This window comes from Trachemys scripta, chromosome 13 (genome assembly GCF_013100865.1).
Source record: "Trachemys scripta elegans isolate TJP31775 chromosome 13, CAS_Tse_1.0, whole genome shotgun sequence".
In the NCBI taxonomy this organism is placed as follows: domain Eukaryota; kingdom Metazoa; phylum Chordata; order Testudines; family Emydidae; genus Trachemys; species Trachemys scripta.
In genome coordinates, this window is record NC_048310.1 from 37662467 (window position 1) to 37681885 (window position 19419).

Consider the following 19419-nt stretch of genomic DNA (forward strand, 5'->3'; position numbering starts at 1 on the left):
TCTGCTCTCGTTTCCCAAACTAACACAACCCTCACATCCAACTCTAATGCTTGGTGTGTAAGCCAGACAAGTGTGTTTGCTCCAACACACAAAGCAAAACAAAGGAGAAAGAAGGAGAATCCACAGAGAATCCACTGTGCAGCTGAAACAAAAGCAGCCAAGAGTCCTTGTTGGAGATAGACATTTTCACTGAGAATAAAAATACAAAGTTCTGTCCCTTTGTAGGAGTGAAGTGCACATGTTGATCTTCACTTACTCAGAGAAAGTCATTCCCTTTCAGTGACCCAACACAGAAGAGGAAACTTATCAGCACTATTTTATCACTTACACAGCCTCACGATCAAGCCTCTTAAACTCACTCCCTGGAAAGGAAAAAGAGGAGGGCGGTGATGGCCTGGAACCCACCAAAACCTGCCTGTTTGCCACTGGTCACACAATGTTGTTACGTCTTGTGTGGTGCCAGTGAGGTAGCTGATGGTTCTATTGCTCTGTGCATCAATGCACTGACCCCTCTGAACTGTGGACTGGAGGACCTCAGAGGAACTGGCTGGCAAGAAGGAACCTCCTAAGTTGGGCCTGTGTGCACCCTATGGTAGGTCTGACCTCTTCACTGCAACCAGCAGGTGAGGTTACACCAAAGGGTTTAGCCAGGGGACAGGAAAACAGAGCTACAGGCCAGCAAACACCTACTATTCTAGGCCGTAAGCAGCAGGGGGATGGGAGGGGTACAGTCCTCAAGACTTCACTTGCACCCTCTCAACAGCCATTGGGGTACAGCCTAGGGTTTCTGAAGGTGCTTGCTCCCATATGGGCTGTCGGTTGTACACTCAACACCATGCTGCTGCCATGGGAGGAGTGAGGTGTGGGAACATGGCATGGGAAGGTGTAAGAGGGCGAGAGAGAGAGACTGAGGGAGGGGGTGGAAGGGTTTGAAAAATTAGTTCTATAATGTACAAAATGTCACACACCCAAAAGGTTTAAAAATGGAAAGAGCAGGGGGAAGAGGAAGTGGAACCGTATGGGTTGAAGAATGAGGGAGATTGTGGGGAAGGAGAGGAGGATGGTGACACAAACTCCAGTTATGGAGAAGGGGTGGGGCCAGGTGGTTCTACTTCCCATGGTAGCCACTCAATTCCATCTCATCCTTGCGGCGACGCTGTGTGAAGAGGGAGCTGAAGGGGTAGAGCTTGGCCTTAGCCTGGAAGCGCTGCCCAGCAATGTCAATCTCATACTCGCCCCGGTTAATGAAGTCGGGTGTCACCACCAATGCCTCCCTGGTTTCCTCATCAAAGTTCTGCACAAAGCCCAAGCAGACATGGCGATCCAGGGTGTAGCTGTAAGCGCTGCTGGTGGTCTTGCCCACGTAATGGCCGTTGCGGTAAATGGGCTCCCCCCACCAGGGCCAGAGATGAAGGTCTGTGTCATGATCCTCCAGGATGAACATGGTGAAGCGCTTGCACACACCGTCCTGCTTCTGCTGCATCAGTGCATCCCGGCCAATGAAATCAGTCCCCTGGAGAGAGAAGGAAAGACCAGCTGATGAAGGGCACGTGATCTGTGCCCGACTCAGCTGCTGGATTTTAAGCGACAGCTGCTTAGTGATACAACGTCAGCCTAGGGCCATGCAGCATGGAAACGCTACCCACTGAAACTGGTCCCTTCCCAGCTGCAAAGAAACAGGAGCTGGCAAGTCACTCATGTGTTTTGCCTTCCCTCGTTTTCAGCTGCTGAACTGCATTAAACAGGCATAAAAAAATACAAAAACATAGGAGGTGCAGTTAAATTCATTCCAGGTTTACCAGTACTACTGATTCCAGCAGTCTCCCCCATTTTATTATGTATAAATTGTTGGAACTGGTAATACCGCTAAAAGCAGAATGAACACCCACTGTATTTTCTTAGAATTACATTCAATGTAAACAATTACTGTAGTTCCCGCAAAGATGTGATCTGGTCACAGGTAGGCGAGGACAGAGTGCACACAGTCAGCACCAGGAAGGTATGCAATCTCTATTAACGTGTGGTCCAATGCTAATGTTATGGGAAAAAATGGAAGACTGCTGCCTTCCAGTTCTCTCCACCTTGATGTGTTTTAGAATGGCTACTGCTGGCCCTCTGTTTATTACTTTCTCTTTCAATCCCTTGTTTTCCCTTAGCTTCAGCTTTTCATTTTTTGGGTGTGTTTTTAAAAGGGTGCGATTTTGTTATATTTTGTTTCTCTCCTCACTTTGTTGGAAACTATGAACAAAGCAATCATTCTCCACTTTCTGGATTAGCATGGATAATCCTTTTAGAGTTCGATAGTAGCAATTTACAGTTTGGCTATACTGTGAAATTAATTTGGATTAAGGTAGGGTGTGAATTTAAAGCAGAATAAACATTCCTGATTAACTCACTGTTTGGACGTTCTTATTCCAGAATAAGAATGCCTTAGGCTAGGTCTACACTACCCGCCTGAATCGGCGGGTAGAAATCGACCTCTCGGGGATCGATTTATCGCGGATCCCCGAATCGGCGCTCTTACTCCACCAGCGGAGGTGGGAGTAAGCGCCGCCGACAGAAAGCCACAGAAGTCTATTTTGCCGCCGTCCTCACAGCGGGGTAAGTCGGCTGCGATATGTCGAATTCAGCTACGCTATTCACGTAGCTGAATTTGCATATCTTAAATCGACTCCCCCCTGTAGTGTAGATGTACCCTTATTCAAAATTAGCTTAATCCTCTTCTAAATGGAGTTAATCAGGAACAGCTATTCTAGAATCACTCAAGCCTTTAACTTACAATCAGGGGATTGCAGGCTGTTTCACAAAGCTGGACAAATATAGTTATTATCCCTACTTTACAGATAAGTAAACAGGGCACAGCGGTTCAGTGACTCGCCTGAAGTCACATGTAGCAAGTGGCAGAATCAGGAACAGAAACCAGGTCTCCTGACTCTCAGATCCCTACTCCAGTCACTATATTGCACTGCAGGAAGCAGGTGGCCAGATCTTCACCCCAAAGCAAGCAAGGCTGAAAGTAGATACAGGGAAGAGGAAGTTACTCACCTCTGCAGTAACTGAAGTTCTTTGAGAGGAGTGTCCCTGTGGGTGCTCCATCCCTGCGCCTTCGCTCAGAGATTTTGACAGCTGTACTTGTACCAGTCCCACATGCGCAGAGCCTGCCCCACGCGCCAAGCGTGCCTCAATAGTATGCATGTGCGACTGGTCTCCTCAGTTCCTGCTCTACAACGGAGACTACCCCAACTCTGAAGTAGAGGGGAGGAGGGTGGGCAGTGGAGCACCCACAGCGACTCTCATCTCAAAGAACGTCAGTTACTGCACAGGTGAGTAACCTCCTCTTCTTCAAGAGACGTCCCTGTTGGTGCTCCACTCCAGGTGACTGAAAAGCAGTGCATCTCAAGGAGGTAGGGACTTCAGATCTGGTAGGAATACGGTAGATAATACAGCTCTGCCCAACCGTGTGTCAGTGAGAGGGCCTTGAGTAAGGGCATAATACTTGACAAAGGTATGTTCAGAAGTCCAAGTGGCTGCTTTACAGATGCCAACCAGGAGAACTTTGCGTAGAAAAGCCACGGAGGTAGCTACGGATCTAGTGGAGTGAGTTCCGATGCCAGCTGGAGGAGCTGCATCCTTTATTTGATAGCACAGTCAGATACAATTCGAGATCCAGTTGGAAAGTTTCTGGGTAGAAATAGGTGTCCCTTTGGAGCGCTCCGCAAGGGAGACAAAGAGTCTGGAAGAGTTCCTAAAAGGTTTGGTTCTATCCAAATAAAGGGACAGAGCCCTGCATACATCCAGTGTATGCATTGTGGATTCGAAGGAATTTGCATGCAGTTTAGGGAAGAAGGTTGGTAATGTCTATATAGGGTCATTGATGTGAAAGGATGAATGCACTTTTGGAAGAAATTTGGGGTGTAGTCAGAGGGTAACTTTGTCCTTAAAAATTATTGTGTATGGTGGGTCCACCATGAGAGCTGTTATCTCTCCTGCATGTCTGGCGGAGGTGATTGACCCTAAAAATGCTGTTTTCATGGAGAGATATAAAAGAGAGCACATGGCTAGTGGCTCGAAAGGTTGTTGAGTGAAGGATGTTAATACTAAATGGAGGTCCCATGATGGGGTAGGGGGTTTAATGTCCGGTTATAGGGATTGGAGCCCTTTGAGAAAACACTTGGTGATTGGATGAGCACAAACAGAGGTATCATTGATCTTGTGGTGAAAGGTTGTAATAGCAGCTAAGTGGACCTTGATGGAGCTGAAAGAAAGGCCAGATTGCTTAAGGTCTAAGAGGTAGTCAAGTATTAGTGGAAGGGGTGCGGAAGTGGGAAGAGTTTGTTTGGTCAAGCACCATTGTGTGATCCGCTTCCACTTTCGGAGATAGGTTGTGCGTGTGAAGGGACTGCTTGATGTCATGACTCAGTGGCAGATGTGTCTACTGGTGGTACCAAGCAGGTCTTGCCCCTGCCTCTGGTGACATATCAAGTGTGATCCCAAGTATAAGGTGCCCATGGAGCCCAATATTGCCATTGAGCTGGAAAGGACATGAGTAGTGCCATCCATGGGTTTGCATACTGGGGGCAGGATCCTGGGGGTAGGACGAGGTAGTTTTTTTATGACCCATATTGATTGGGGTCTGTGAATGGAAGATATGATAGAGTGAAAAGTCTCCCTGCAGCACAGATTCCGCATCACTGGAGAAGTGGGAATTAGCAGGAGAAAGCTGTCTGGACTTGCGTGAATGTCCAGAGAGAAGCAGGTGTCAAGTAGGGGTGACTGCAGGATAGGTGACCCCTGCAGGTTCTTTGAGTCAGTAAATTGCAGTGCCGCAGCGCCTCTGTGTGGTGAGGGCTGTGTGAGAGGTATTTGCTGTGCAGGAGGGTTCATCTACACTGGTGTCCTGAGCCTCGTATCACTACCGGCAAGTTCGGAGGGTGACGGTACCGGTATAGCGAGAGCAGCCTGTGGAGGGTCAGGCAGGCGAATACGTGTTGGCAACGCATCTTTCGCAGTGCCAAACGGTGCCATATGAGAGGCAGGCAGCTGGAAGCCTGAAGCCCTGGCACCAGGGTTTTGTGCTAACGCCACAGCCGCAGGCAGGTTTTACGCAGCGCTGGAGGAGCTCGGCGCATCAAAACTGCTGAGTCGGGGAAACGCCGGAGAGAGGTTGTAGACCTGCCCGGTGAACTTTTGGCTCTTGGTGCGTTCCTTACAGGGGAGAGAGGCTGCCGCTTCTTGGAGGATTTTTTCTCCTTCTTTGGGGCAGGGGGGCAGCTGTGTGCAGAGGAGTCGGCGCCTGGGTCTGAGGCTGGTCCTAAGGACTTCTGCATAAGGAACAGTTTAAATCTCAGCTCCCTGTCCTTACGTGCCCTGTATTTAAGTTTACAGCAGTGGGCACATTTTGGGGGATGTGGGATTCCCCCAAGCATTTTATACTTTGGGAGTGACCGTCGGAGATGGGAATGGCATCGCGGCAGGTGGAGCAGCGCTTAAAGCCTGGGGAGCCGGGCACATAGGAAGCGGCTGCAGCTGACAGGAAAAAAGAAAAGGGGTATGGGGGAGGGTGGGGGTTGGTAAAGAAAGGAGATAGGGGAAGTTGTATCTAACTAACTGGAAAGCTAAACTAAGAAAGAAATTATTTTAAACAAGGTGAGAGAAAGTTCTCTGATGAGTCTGCTGAGCATCATCTCAGGCCGGGGACGGTAGAGAAGGAACTGGGGAGACTGGTCACGTATGCGTACTATTGAGGCACGCGCCGCGCATGGGGCAGGCTCTGCACGTGCGCAACTGGTATGAATACAGCTGTCAAAATCTCTGAGCGAAGGCACAGGGGCGCACCAACAGCTGGAGTGGAGCACCCACAGGGACATCTCTCGAAGAAGGAGGTGCACTCCTTCTCTTCACTCTGGTTGTGGAGCATTATGTCATTCTCTGGGGATGCTAGCTGCCCTCCTGGTCACATGGTTTGAGTGGGGTACGTACTACTGATATAGTGACAAAAGGGAGCTCAGAACGAAAAGACAAGTCAAACCTTACAACTCCAGATCAATTGGATCAAGTTCCTGGAGTCACTACTTTACCAAGAGGGTTCTCACCCCTGCAAACAGGACAAAACCAGGCATTCTGCTACCTCTCATGCAACTGAGACCCCAAGTTTTAGCATCCAGAGAGTGGTTATAACAGATAAGGATCATCACCAGCACCCAAAATATCACTCCAGTCTCAACCTACCCCTTGCCATAAGAGCAATTTTTTATGGATGATCCCTGTAAAAAACAGGGTTTGGTGCTCTTGGGCTTCCCTATGCTGTTGAACTGACCTCAAATCTTGTTCCATGGGATGTGCTGGCACCATCAATGAAACTGGGCAGGGGGACTGGTAGGAGAAAGCGAAACAATAGGCTGAATCCTGCAAGCAGCTGAGTGCTCTCCACACCCATTGTCCCTATCCAGGTAAAAGGTTCACACTAGGCACAAAGCCATAAACACTAGTGCCAAACGGTTGCTGGGAGATAGGATCTGCAAACACAGCAGATGTGAGAAGAGTTGCATTTCTAATTCTTCACTCACAAGCAGTTGAGATTACTGCCCTAGAGGCTGGAGGGTACAGCATCCATGTGGTTTCTAGCATCTTTTCAAGATGCAACAGAATCAGTCATTAATACAGACAAAATATTTTCACACACAAGTTCTCCACTTTCCCATGAAAATATTTGTGTTGGAACCTATCCCGTTAGAGAGCACTCTCTTTTCAGGGCAGTACTGCTTTGCCTTCTTTGTTTCAATCCCATGTATCCAGCCTGTTCTCACGCAAACACTGCTCAGGGAGCTGATTCAGCCTCAGACACAGTACCTTGTCCAGTTTCACCCGGAACTCACGTCCACATTCCAAAGGGGTGGTGAAAGTGTCCAGATCCTGACCCCAGAACGCAAAGAACTTTTCAATGCGTAAGCTGCGAAGTGCATAATAGCCAGCATTCCGGATCCCATACTTCTGTCCCACGCTCATCAACTCATTGTACACATGCAGAGCATACTGCAGGGAAGAATTAACACATCAGGATTACCAGCACACACAGCATCAGAGAAGATAAAGGGACAATCTGCCACCCCAAGAGGCAGACTTCAGTACCCTGTCTCCGGAGCAATGCTTCACAGGAAAGACTGCACAAGGTACCTGCCCAATTGTGTAATGCTGCACAAAGCAGGGAAACTCCTTCCTGTCCCTTTCAGAGATCAGCTCACACAGTAAAGACAGATTTGACTACCCTGTTTGAGTTAGTATTACTACAAATAAGGGGCATATAATATGTACCCATCCTTTAAAAGCCAGCCACATTATGGGACATTAATTCTATACATCAGTGACTTCCACAGCCTGACTACAAACTGTAGGAAGGAGTATTTCATTTATTTGTTCTTAAATTTGCCAGCTATTATTTCCATTGAATGGGTCATTCTTCCCATAATTGGCTTTGACTAATATTCGACTCCCATAATCTTGGGTTAATATGCTGTAGTTTCCCTACCCCCACCTCCTTCTGTCCCCCAGTTTCATAAAACCAGACCTTGCACTGAGTGCCCATGACTACACAACAGTATCTGATCTTTTACATGCACGACAAGAACTACAGCAGTGAGATTTGGACGCCAAGGGCAGAAAACAGTCCGGCCTGGTAAACCTACCTTTTATACACATGGCTAAGTACTGACTCTAGCAAGCAAACACGTTCGACTGAATGTAAGGCAGCATTAATTTCACTTCCAGAATCCAAAGGTTCTAGCAAAGGCACTTGTATACTTCAGATTACAAAATGCCATTCTCCGTGCCACAAGGGTCAAAGTTAACTATACCCACCCAAGCAGGAAAGAAGCCTATTCATCTCTGTATGGTTAAGATGGAAGTGTTACTGAGTAAAGACTTAAGGACTGAACTGACTGGTTAAGGCTTATAAACCACTATACCTCTATAGGGATGTATAGCATGAATCCAGGTTCTCCTGTGTGTGTCATGCTCATCACACGGATCCCATTAGCATACCCCACGCTCATTTCCTGCAGAAAGGGGGAGTTAAAGAGAGAAAAGCAAAGTTCAGACTGGACCATGGAATCTAAGATCCAGAATGAGGACACCCGCCCCCACCAAACACATACTGCAAACCCCATGGGCTAAACCTTTTCTCCTTCCTCATCTTAGCTCACTTCAAACAAGGAGATTTGATCAGTTCTTATTTCCTGAGGTTATGGTTTTCAGGGCATTTGCTACTTGCACTAACAGATATCTCACTAGGAGAGCCATAAACACTAATGCCAAAGATGTTGCTGGGAGATAGGATCTGCAAATACACACATGGGAAGAGTTTCAGAGGGGTAGCCCTGTTAGTCTGGAACTGTAAAAAGAGTCCTGTGGCACCTTATAGACTAACAGATGTATTGGAGCATGAGCTTTCATGGGTGAATTCACTCTTTGTTGCTTTTTATGGGAAGAGTTGCATTTCTAATCCTTCACTCACAAGCCATATGAGAAAGATGCCCACATTCATACCAATCATAAATACTGGCAGAGCTGTGGACATCCACCTCTTATTTCAAGAAGAGTTTCCTCAGAGGACAAGAGAGTGCATCCTGTGGTGGGAAGGAAGAGGCATAATTCATTTTGAGGTTATTAGGGGCCAGGTTCAGTGGAAAAACTGCTTTGTCCATGGATGCTCTCCAGTCAGCTGTATCAGAGAACAAACAATGGACTGTCTCTGTTAGAATGTGGTGTTACAGGCCATTACCCTCTGATCCCACTGAGGGTTACCAAAAGAAACTATACCATTTGCTGAAGAAACTCCCTGAAAAAGCACAGGAACAAATCTGCACAGACACACCCCTAGAACCCCGACCAGGGGTATTCTATCTGCTACCCAAGAGCTATAAACCTGGAAATCCTGGATGCCCCATCATCTCAGGCATTGGCACCCTGACAGCAGGATTGTCTGACTATGTAGACCTTCACCTCAGGCCCTACGCTACCAGCACTCCTAGCTATCTTCGAGACACCACTGACTTCCTGAGGAAACTACAATCCATTCGTAATCTTCCAGAAAACACCATCCTGGCCACTATGGATGTAGAAACCCTCTAAACCAACATTCCACACAAAGATGGACTACAAGCCATCAGGAACAGTATCCCCAATAATGTCATGGCAAACCTGGTGGCTGAATTTTGTGACTTTGTCCTCACCCACAACTATTTCAGATTTGGGGACAATTTATACCTTCAAGTCAGCGGCACTACTATAGGTACCCGCATAGCCCCACAGTATGCCAACATTTTTATGGCTGACGTAGAACGCCACTTCCTCAGCTCTCATCCCCTAACGCCCTGTAAAGGTGCACTGATTCACCCGGCGGTGCCTCCTGCTGGTCTCTGTCAGGAATTAGCTCTCCAGCTGTCGGAGCGCCCTCTGCAGGCTGGTGATCCGCTTTACCGCTGGCCCTATGTCCCTCCCAGGACCCCAGTGCCCCTTTCTCTGGGGTGCTGCCCCTCTGGCAGTAACCCCCAGTCTCAGGGTCTCCCCTCCCAGGGGAACCCCTACCCCCACCTCACCTCAGTCTTGGCTACTGCCAGTCACCACTTAGCCCCCGTTCACTGGGGCAGACTGAAGTGTATCAGCCACTTATCACAGGCAAGGGGGGTCTGGACCTACTGCCTCTGCCTTGCCTACCCATGGGCTGCTTCCTGCAACCCAAGTGCCCCGTTGGCCTTACCCTAGAACTGCAGCCTGGGGCTTTCCGAGGCAAGAGCTCCCCGGCTCCCTTGGCCTTTCCTCAGCCCTGCTCCACTCTAGGCACTTGGTTAAACTCCCTGCAGCCAGGCCCTTCTCTCTCTGAACGCAGAGAGAGACTGTTTGGGCTCCTGGCTCCCAGCCTTTTTATACAGGCCAGCTGTGGCCTGATTGGGGTGTGGCCCAGCTGCGGCCGCTTCCCGAATCAGCCCAGCTTTTATCACTGCAGCCCTCTTTCAGGGCTGATTTCAAGCCCTTCAGGGCAGGATCGGGTGTCCACCCCGCTACACTCCCCTACTCTACTTGCGCTTCATTGATGACATCTTCATCATCTGGACCCATGGAAAAGAAGCCCTTGAGGAATTCCACCATGATTTCAACAATTTCCATCCCACCATCAACCTCAGCCTGGTTCAGTCCACATAAGAGATCCACTTCCTGGACACTACCGTGCTAATAAGCTATGGTCACATAAACACCACCCTATACCAGAAACCTACTGACTGCGATACTTACCTACATGCCTCCAGCTTTTATCCAGACCACATCACACGATCCACTGTCTACAGCCAAACTCTAAGATACAACCGCATTTGCTCCAATCCCTCAGACTGAGACAAACACCCTACAAGATCTCTATCAAGCATTCTTAAAACTACAATACCCACCTGCTGAAGTGAAGAAACAGATTGACAGAGCCAGACGAGTACCCAGAAGTCACCTACTCCAGGACAGGCCCAACGAAGAAAGTAACAGAACGCCACTAGCTGTCACCTTCAGCCCCCAACTAAAACCTCTCCAGCGCATCATCAAGGATCTACAACCTATCCCGAAGGACGATCCCTCACTCACAACAGATCTTGAGAGACAGGCCAATCCTCACTTACAGACAGCCCCCCAACCTGAAGCAAATACTCACCAGCAACCACACACCTACAACAAAAACACTAACCCAGGAACCTATCCTTGCAACAAAGCCCGTTGCCAACTCTGTTCACATATCTATTCAAGGGACACCATCATAGGACCTAATCACATCAGCCATACCATCAGAAGCTCGTTCACCTGCACATCTACCAATGTGATATATGCCATCATGTGCCAGCAATGCCCTTCTGCCATGTACACTGGCCAAACCGGACAGTCTCTACTCAAAAGAATAAATGGACACAAATCAGACGTCAAGAATTATAACATTCAAAAACCAGTCGGAGAAAACTTCAACCTCCCTGGTCACTCAATTACAGACCTCAAAGTTGCAACTCTCCAACAAAAAAACTTCAAAAACAGACTCCAACGAGAAACTGCAGAATTGGAATTAATTTGCAAACTGGACACCACTAAATTAGGCTTGAATAAAGACTGGGAGTGGATGGGTCATTACACAAAGTAAAAGCTATTTCCCCATGCTAATTTTTTCCCTACTGTTACTCACACTTTCTTGTCAACTGTTGGAAATGGGCCATCCTGATTATCACTACAAAAGTTTTTTTTCTCCTGCTGATAATAGCCCACCTTAATTGGTATGGCAACACCCATTTTTTCATGTTCTCTGTGTATATCTATCTTCCTACTATATTTTCCAGTGCATGCATCCGATGAAGTGGGCTGTAGCCCACGAAAGCTTATGCTCAAATAAATTTGTTAGTCTCTAAGGTGCCACAAGTACTCCTCATTCTTTTTGCTGATACAGACTAACACGGCTGCTACTCTGAAACTGAGATATCAGTTAGAACTACAGCTACACAGACTAAAGTCCATTTCAAAGAAGTTCTGCTGTATATTCAGTAAGTAGATTTTAAAGGGAGATAATAAAAATATCCACAATGAGTTGTGCTAAGTACCTAGTTCAGTTATCTCAGTAATTCTAAGTATTTGTACTCTCATCTGTAAATGCAAGTCACTCACCTTGCAAAAGAGAGAGGGGAAGTGTTCTGGAGTCATCGGGACATAGGATAATTCTGACAGCACGTCCACTGCACGAGGGCCAATCAGATTGAGAGCTAGATGGAGAAAGGAAAAGGTTTTCTACTACTGAGCAATCAGATGGATGAAGGGGAAGGTTCCATCTGTCCGCATGCTTACCTTACTTTTTTCCAGTCTCTGATTTCTGTATCAATTGTTGCTATGGGCAACAATCACAAGATTTATAGAGATTCACAGAAACTAGAAATGGAAAAAGATCTTCCAGGGGTCAGCTAGCTGCTGTCTTGGGAGCCTGTGAGGAAGTGGAAGCGACGTCCAAGCTTATGCATTTTGGAAGGAATAGTTTGAACTACTCAGACACATTACTGGGTTCTATGTAACCATTCAGGAAAAAGACCTGAGCATCATGGTGGACAGATTATACAACTGATTAGTGTGCAGTGATAGTAAAAAAAAAAAAAAAAAAAAAAGCCATGCAGAATGTCAGGGCAATTTCACCTCTGCCTCCAGGCATGTCTTACCGGTATACTTCCAGGTCACATCCTCCAAGAGCAAATTACTGTCATTAGGCATATGCTTTTTGAGCCAGGCCCAGCAGTGGACTTGCTGGTCAGTAGGAGAAATCATGAAGAAACTAGAATAGAAAATTAAAAGCAGGACAGTGACTGGATGGCCACAAGGTGAACCAATTTTGTTCTGTCTCTGAGATGCAACACCAAAACTCATTTCTCTGAATTCTGGAGCCAGGCAGTAATCCCCTGAGCAAACAAGAACAGAGGCAAATTGCTTTGCTAAAACCATGTATAAAGTCACTCTCACAATGGGAAATCCCAGCGTTGAAGTGTTAAGAGTGCTGGTGATTTATTTAGGGAATAGAGGCACAAGAACCGGACTAGAGACAGTGCCAATTGTTAAAGAACATGGGGCATCATAAATGTCATGACCACAGTGCAAAGAATTAACTATTCACACCTCTTTGCAGCCACCAAGATTCTAGCTACTCCAATAACCAATAAGTGGTTCTACTCCCTGTGTAATTTCCTGTTTCAAGAGAAATGAGTGAAAAGCTGCCTGTTGGTACACCTTGGGGGGTTACTGGTATCAGTTTCCAAGGAAACAGAACTCAATTTGATACAGTAAAATGAATGTTATTTATATTCATATCTCTGAAGACCTAATACACCTTTATTTGGATTAATGTCTTTCATACAAAGTGAATCCCAAAGTGCTTTACTGAGTTAGATAAAACAGCTGAAGAAATGAATAATAGGAAGGAAAACTACAAGGGTCACACAAATGCTTTCACCTGGTATATGAAAACACATGGAGAACTGATGCAATGATGAGATAAAAAGAAATTGTTCCAGATAGCAAGAGCTGCAAAGGAGAAGGTTCTCAAGCAAACAATAGGGAGATTATGCAGTGGGACAGTTTTAAAATTGAGGGAAGCTTTGGACTAGATCCTAAAATGAATGAGAAATCAGTGGAGCTCACCAAGCACTGGGCCATGTGTTCGTGCTACACTGAACATCTATGGGGTGAGGGCAGGCAACAGAAGTTTGCACAGGCTACAGTCCGGAGAGCTGATGATTGGGAAGTCGTACAACAACATATGTGGAGTTAAATAATCAAGGAGAGAGGAGGTGAGGGTTCAGCGCAGTTGTTCTGGCAGGGCTGCCTAGAATCCAGCGTGTGTGCATTCTGTCTTGTATTTTAAATAATTAGGAAAACATTAATAACAACGTCAAAGGATTGCTGAATAGAATTTACCTTCCCTTTGAGAAGCTTAATATTTCAGACTCTAACCAGACTGGTCATGTCCTTTTAAAAACATAAGCTTATTACTGCACCAACAGAGAAAAGACAATTTTCCCCCACGTTGCCTTGTTACAAACAGTCGTTCTACTGGGTTAGGAAATTAGGACTCTGGGGGGGTGGAGAAATCAGACTTCACTGCAGCTAAGGACTATTAAAAGGGAAAGAAAATGAAGACACTGACTTATCTGCAATAAGAGGTACTACGGAAACTGAGATTAAAATCCAAGAACACAGAGGATAAGGATGCTGCTGTGCAGACTTACCTGCGCTTGTTTAATCGTGCAATGCTGCAGTCATTCTCATACCCTCCTTCTTCATTGAGCATGCCTGTGTGCACAATGTGCCCAACTGGCACATCCAGGTCATTCGAGAAGAGATACTGCAGAACCTCCAGTGCCTGATCCCCTGTGGACTGCAGGGATTGACATGGAAAGAGAGGATCAGGCCAGTTGGCTGAGCAACGAGCTGCAGGGCAATGCAAATTCACGGAGGCTGTTTTATATAGCACCCATGATTCATCCCACCAAAAGCCTCTCAATTCATAACAGTAATTACACAGATGGCCAAGGCTTTTCACATAACACAAGAGTATCCAAGAATTTTCAGAAAGCTAAGTCTATTAATTCTAATTAATCATGTCATAAATACTCTAAATTAAGTCACAAAGGGTAGTACAAATAAATACTAATCATACAATCAGAATGTTACAGGCCTGTGGTAAAAGCAGAAATTGATCATACAGTTCTTCCTCCTATATCTATCCTCAATGGGGCATACAGCATTTTAAGAAAGCAGCAAACAGCCCACAAGAAACAGCATTTGCCAGTCTGTCCCTTTGTCACCCCATAGGTACTTACACTTATTTCAAACTTGGTAAAAGACGACATGTCAATTACACACACAGCCTCCTTACAGCACTTGACCTCTGACCCCACAATGTCAAACCAATCTGGTTTGTAGAAGGTCTTGCTCTGATCCAATGCCAATAGATCTATGGAAGGCAAGAATCAAGAGAACAATTCATAAGCTGACTGCAATGATGCACATTAAATCAACAGGAATGCTCTAGGCAGAGGAGAATATGATCTCACCTTTCCCTGGTGGGACAAAGTACTTGGGTCTCTCGAATCCATGCTTCTCCATCCATCTGGCTCCCTGGGCATCCAGGCGATCATAGAGAGGGGAAGTACGCAACTGCCTCCCAGTCTGGAAATCCCAACGGGGAACCTTCAGATCATAGATCAGGGCTGTAATGGTCAAGGGTGGCCAAATATCAGCTAAGTTGCTGACACTTCAGTCCAGCTTCCTTATAAAGACTGCCCTTCCTCACAAGTATTCCTTTCTAACAGATTGTATCCATTCTGCAGTACTTCTAGAGAGTATATAATCTAGCAAAATCATAGCTGAAGAAAGAATTCTGGTATTTAGCTGTTTTGCTGCTGCTTACGGTACCAAACTTAACTTTTCAAAGCTGTCCCGTTATAGCAAGTATGCCACTTCTGAAGTGCTGTCATTCAAATGTCAGCTCTTCAAAGGACACTGGTGAGTTTGATGCAGTACAGAAGCTGAAATGAGGAGCATCAGGAAAAGGGTTCATAAAATTGCTGAGTGCGAGACTAACTTTATTTCTAGGTTGTTTGCTGGTTATAAGAGAACACTATAGTTCTAGATTATGGAGCAGCCTTACTCCACTTATACCAATGGGTGGCTGGATTATATATATCTGGAGCCATATCTAGCCTTCTCTCACCAGCGTGCCCCCAAATCCTATGCCATAGCAGCTGGGTGCATGTGTCATAGATTTTAAACAGCAGAAGGAACCACTGTGATCATCTAGTCTGATCTCTTGCATAACACATGCCATAGAACCTCTCCCAGTAATTTCTGCATCAAGCCCATAACTTCTAAGTGAGCTATAGCATATCTTTTAGAAAGACATCCAGTCTAGGTTTAAAGATTGCAAGTGATGGAGAATCCACCACATCTCCGTGTAAGTTGTCCCAATGACTATCCTCACTGCCAAAAGTTTGCATCTTGTTTCTAGTCTGTGTTTGTCTAGCTTCAGCTTCCAACCATGGCCTTGTCCTGCTTAATTAAAGAGCACTCTACTGTCAGAATTGTCTTTCCCATTTAGGCCCTTACAGACGGTGATCAAGTCACCTCTTAACCAACTTTTGGATAAACTAAATAGGTTGAGCTTCTTAAATCTCTTGCCATAACCTCATAAGTCTCTTTCCAGACATCAAAGCATTCTTGTTGCTCTATTCTGAACCCTTTCCTTCTTGAAGTGTGGGCATCAGAACTGGACTACGTATTCCAGGAACGGCCTCACTAATGCTGTAAACAGAGTTAATACAACCTCCCTACTCCTATTTGATATTCCCTGCTTATAAATACAAGATTACATTCACCCTCTTCGCTACAGCATCACACTGGGAGCTCATGTTCAATTGGTTATCTACCATTACCTCTACATCTTTTTCAGGGTCAGGACATTGTCACTCATCTTGTAAATGTGTTTATTCCTAGAAGTATGACCTTGCATTTGGCTGCATTAAAATGCACCATGTTCAGATGAGCTGAATATACCAAGCAATCCTCATCAGTCTGTATAAATGACCCCATCATTATTTACCACTCCACCAATTTTTGTGTCATTGCAACTTTTACCAGAGATGATACACAAAATCAATGTCATGTGGGACTAATTTAAATACCTTACAGAAGTCTCCATACTTTATGTCAACTCAGTTAACTTTATTAATCCAATTTGTAATCTCATCAAAACAGGATATCAAGTTAGTTTGACAAGATCTATTTTCCATAGAACCATGCTGACTGGCATTCATTATGCCACCATCCTTTAATCTTTTACTGATTGCATCCCATATCAGCTTTTCCATGATTTTAACTGGGAATGATGTCAGGATGTCCAGCCTATAGTTACCCAAGTCATCTCATTTACCCTTATTTTAAAATTCTGGTACAACATTAGCTTTATTCCACTTCTCTGGGACTTACCCAATGTCCCAAGATTTGCTAAAAATTAATATTAATAGTTCAGAGAGCTGCTCAGCCAATTCTTTACTACTCCTGGGTGCAAGTTATCCAGTCCTGCTGATTTAAATATGTTAAACTTTAGTAGCTGCTATTTGACATCTTCCCTAGTTACTGATGGAACAGAAGGTATTTCCTTATCATGGTAAGATACGAATACAACATCCTGCTTCTTTCCAAACACAGAGCAGAAATATTTAATTTAATTCAATATTTAATTGAATACATCTGTCCTCTCTGCATCATGACTGGCATTTTTACTACCCTTATATGGTATTGGACCAGTGTCCTGAGGGAAGCGGGTGGGAAGAGAAGAGAGGGATATTTCTATTAGAATACAAAATGTGACAAGACCAGGGGCTGAACATGGTGTTAATTTACCCAGAATAGCTACAGTAACTCAGTGGTGTTTCTCAGGATGTACACTGATGTGAGTGAGTGCCAAATTTGGAATCTGCTGTGATTCTACAGGAGAAAGAAAGATATTCTAAACATGGGGGAAAGTTTTTTGGACATAAGTGATCTAAGAGTTTTACCCTGCAATTCTTTTGCTCTGATCTTAACATACATATTTTTAGCTTAGGCCTTCTGATTCCTTTAGTTACTCTTTTGATTGTCACTTCTGTTCCATCCTTACCTCCACCTTTAAAAACAGTGAGGTAGGACTCTTCCCATCTAAAGCCACTCTTCATTGAAGCTCAGTTTTGTTTCACTCAGGATTATCCAGTGATAGGAAGAAACACATAATTATGGGCCTCACCCTACAAGGCACTTAATATACAAGATTATGGGCCTCAACTGATTAGAAACTGTGGCATGAGGGGAAATACAGACAGCAGCAGCATGCTGAACCATTTTGCCCTTGACAGTGGAGCATGTCTATAAAACCTTCGCAACTGATAAAAGATCATTAAACTCAATATTCCTAAATTGGGACATTTGCATTTTCACATTATACTGACACATAAAATATCAGGATGCTTGGGACAACACAATGCTTTTAGGTGGAAACTTTCATAGACTCAGGCTTTATAGCCAGAAGGGACCATCAGGATCATCTAGTCTAACCTCCTGCACATCGCAGGCTACAGAACTTCTCCCACCCACTCCTGTAATAGACCCATCAATTCTAAATCTTGATTTAAAGACTTCAAGTTACAGATAATCCACCATTCTGCACTGCCTTTATTCTATTCGAGTCCTAGCCAGCGATGCACGGGACTCCCATGCAGAAGATATGTTAACCAGGATAAAAAACACATGGTCCAAAGGGTGTTGGGTGAGCAGACAAGTACAAAGGTGTCTGTAGCACCAATATAGGAGTATCTCTCTGGAACAGATTAGCAGAGTGCTACTAACAACCTATGAGGAAGCCAGGTGCTCTCTCCTATTGGGCAAAGGCTGCACGGCCATCTGGAGGGCCTGAAGGGAGAAAGTGGCTCTCAGAATGACTGCAGTTCAATGCTGGGAGGAGAAAAGGTGCAGCAGAGACAACAAAGTCCTATACACCTCTGTGAATGCTAGACAGAGTCATCACAAACCTCTCCACTCCAAAGGTAGGTGCATTTCTTCGACCTTGCCTTCTCTAACATAAATACATAATACAAGCGCAACATGAAAATAAATATATATATATATATACACACACACACACACACACATACATATACAAACCTAAAACCCTATCAAAACAAGGCACTCCACTGAAAAACATTTCTCCCCCTCAGGAGAGGATAAGAGAACTACACTTGACAGATGTTAGTCATGTTGCTCAATGCACCAAGGGCAGGGTACTAAGGTGATAAGAACCTGTCTAGACTAGAATAGTGAGTACACTGGGAGGTTACTTACGCATTACTTCCATGACACGGTGACGGAGGAAGGTGCGACTGCTCTGAAGGGCACCAAAGCGCTTCAGGTCCAGTGGCCAAACATTTTCTGATGGGCAACCATTTACCATCCACTCAGCCAAGTACCTGGTTGGAGGCAGAAACCAAGGAGGATTTGGATGTTAATTGAAGCACTATGAGCAAGAGTCTAGCTCTTAAGTCAAGGAGTAATGGCAATTTGGGTACCATGGTTTCTTGCAATCGGCAGAGGCTTTGAATAAGATTACAATAATACAGACACCAATGGGAGCTGGGAGATTTCAATCTAAAACAAAACAAGCCACCAGATAATGGAATGAAATTTACTGCACAGAGCAAAGGAAGCTGAGGACACTGCAAGTGAAACTACAGAGCATCAGACTGCTAGCATGGCTGGCATTATGCTAAATCCTTAGGATACACAAAGCAGGGAGTGCTGAAGTATGCTTAATCTGGGGTTAAGAAGCCAACTGCTTTGTCATTTCCAGTACATCCTCAGCAGAAGGTGCCTGTGAAGGTGGAGGTTACATTTGGCTACACCTCCGGCAATGACTAAGGTAGGCCTGGAGGATGTACTCCAGACCCCTGTCAAGACAGAATGACAGAAAGCTAAAAGGAAGAGAGCAGCCCAGACTAAAGCAGAACAGTTCAACACATTTGGCTGGTAGAGACAATAGCAAAGGGGTCATCAGAAACTCTACGGAGAATGCTATGTTAATGCAATGTCAAGACAGACAGTTTGAACCGACAAATGGACAGGTCTGGTTCTGACCCAAAAGCTGCAAATAGGCTGCAGATCTTCCTGTAATGGTGCTATGGACCTTATTATGACAGAGAAAAATGGAGGATTCCCTTTTCTGTGTTAATCATCTGACAACTAATGGTTACCAGAACCAAATGGGTACTAAATCTGGATACCAATAGCCATCACAGAAGAAGTGGGGAAAAACAGGTCACTCTGGGGCTGGGATGGTAGGAA

At 45.3% G+C, this 19419-nt stretch overlaps 1 protein-coding gene across 3 annotated transcripts in view; it reads right to left on the reverse strand.

The window, feature by feature from the left end:
- Nucleotides 1-629: 629 nt before the first annotated feature.
- The window catches only part of PDPR (pyruvate dehydrogenase phosphatase regulatory subunit), a 67832-nt gene continuing 49042 nt past the window's right edge, over nt 630-19419 (reverse strand). For all 3 annotated transcript variants that reach the window (XM_034788218.1, XM_034788219.1, XM_034788220.1), the window contains 9 exons: nt 18424-18548; nt 14607-14762; nt 14373-14506; nt 13779-13927; nt 12219-12331; nt 11680-11774; nt 7962-8051; nt 6850-7032; nt 630-1513 (listed from right to left, as the gene is read on the reverse strand). In XM_034788218.1, the coding sequence (XP_034644109.1) occupies nt 1109-1513; nt 6850-7032; nt 7962-8051; nt 11680-11774; nt 12219-12331; nt 13779-13927; nt 14373-14506; nt 14607-14762; nt 18424-18548 (1450 nt within the window). In that variant the 3' untranslated portion in view covers nt 630-1108. The remainder of the gene's footprint in view (nt 1514-6849; nt 7033-7961; nt 8052-11679; nt 11775-12218; nt 12332-13778; nt 13928-14372; nt 14507-14606; nt 14763-18423; nt 18549-19419) is intronic.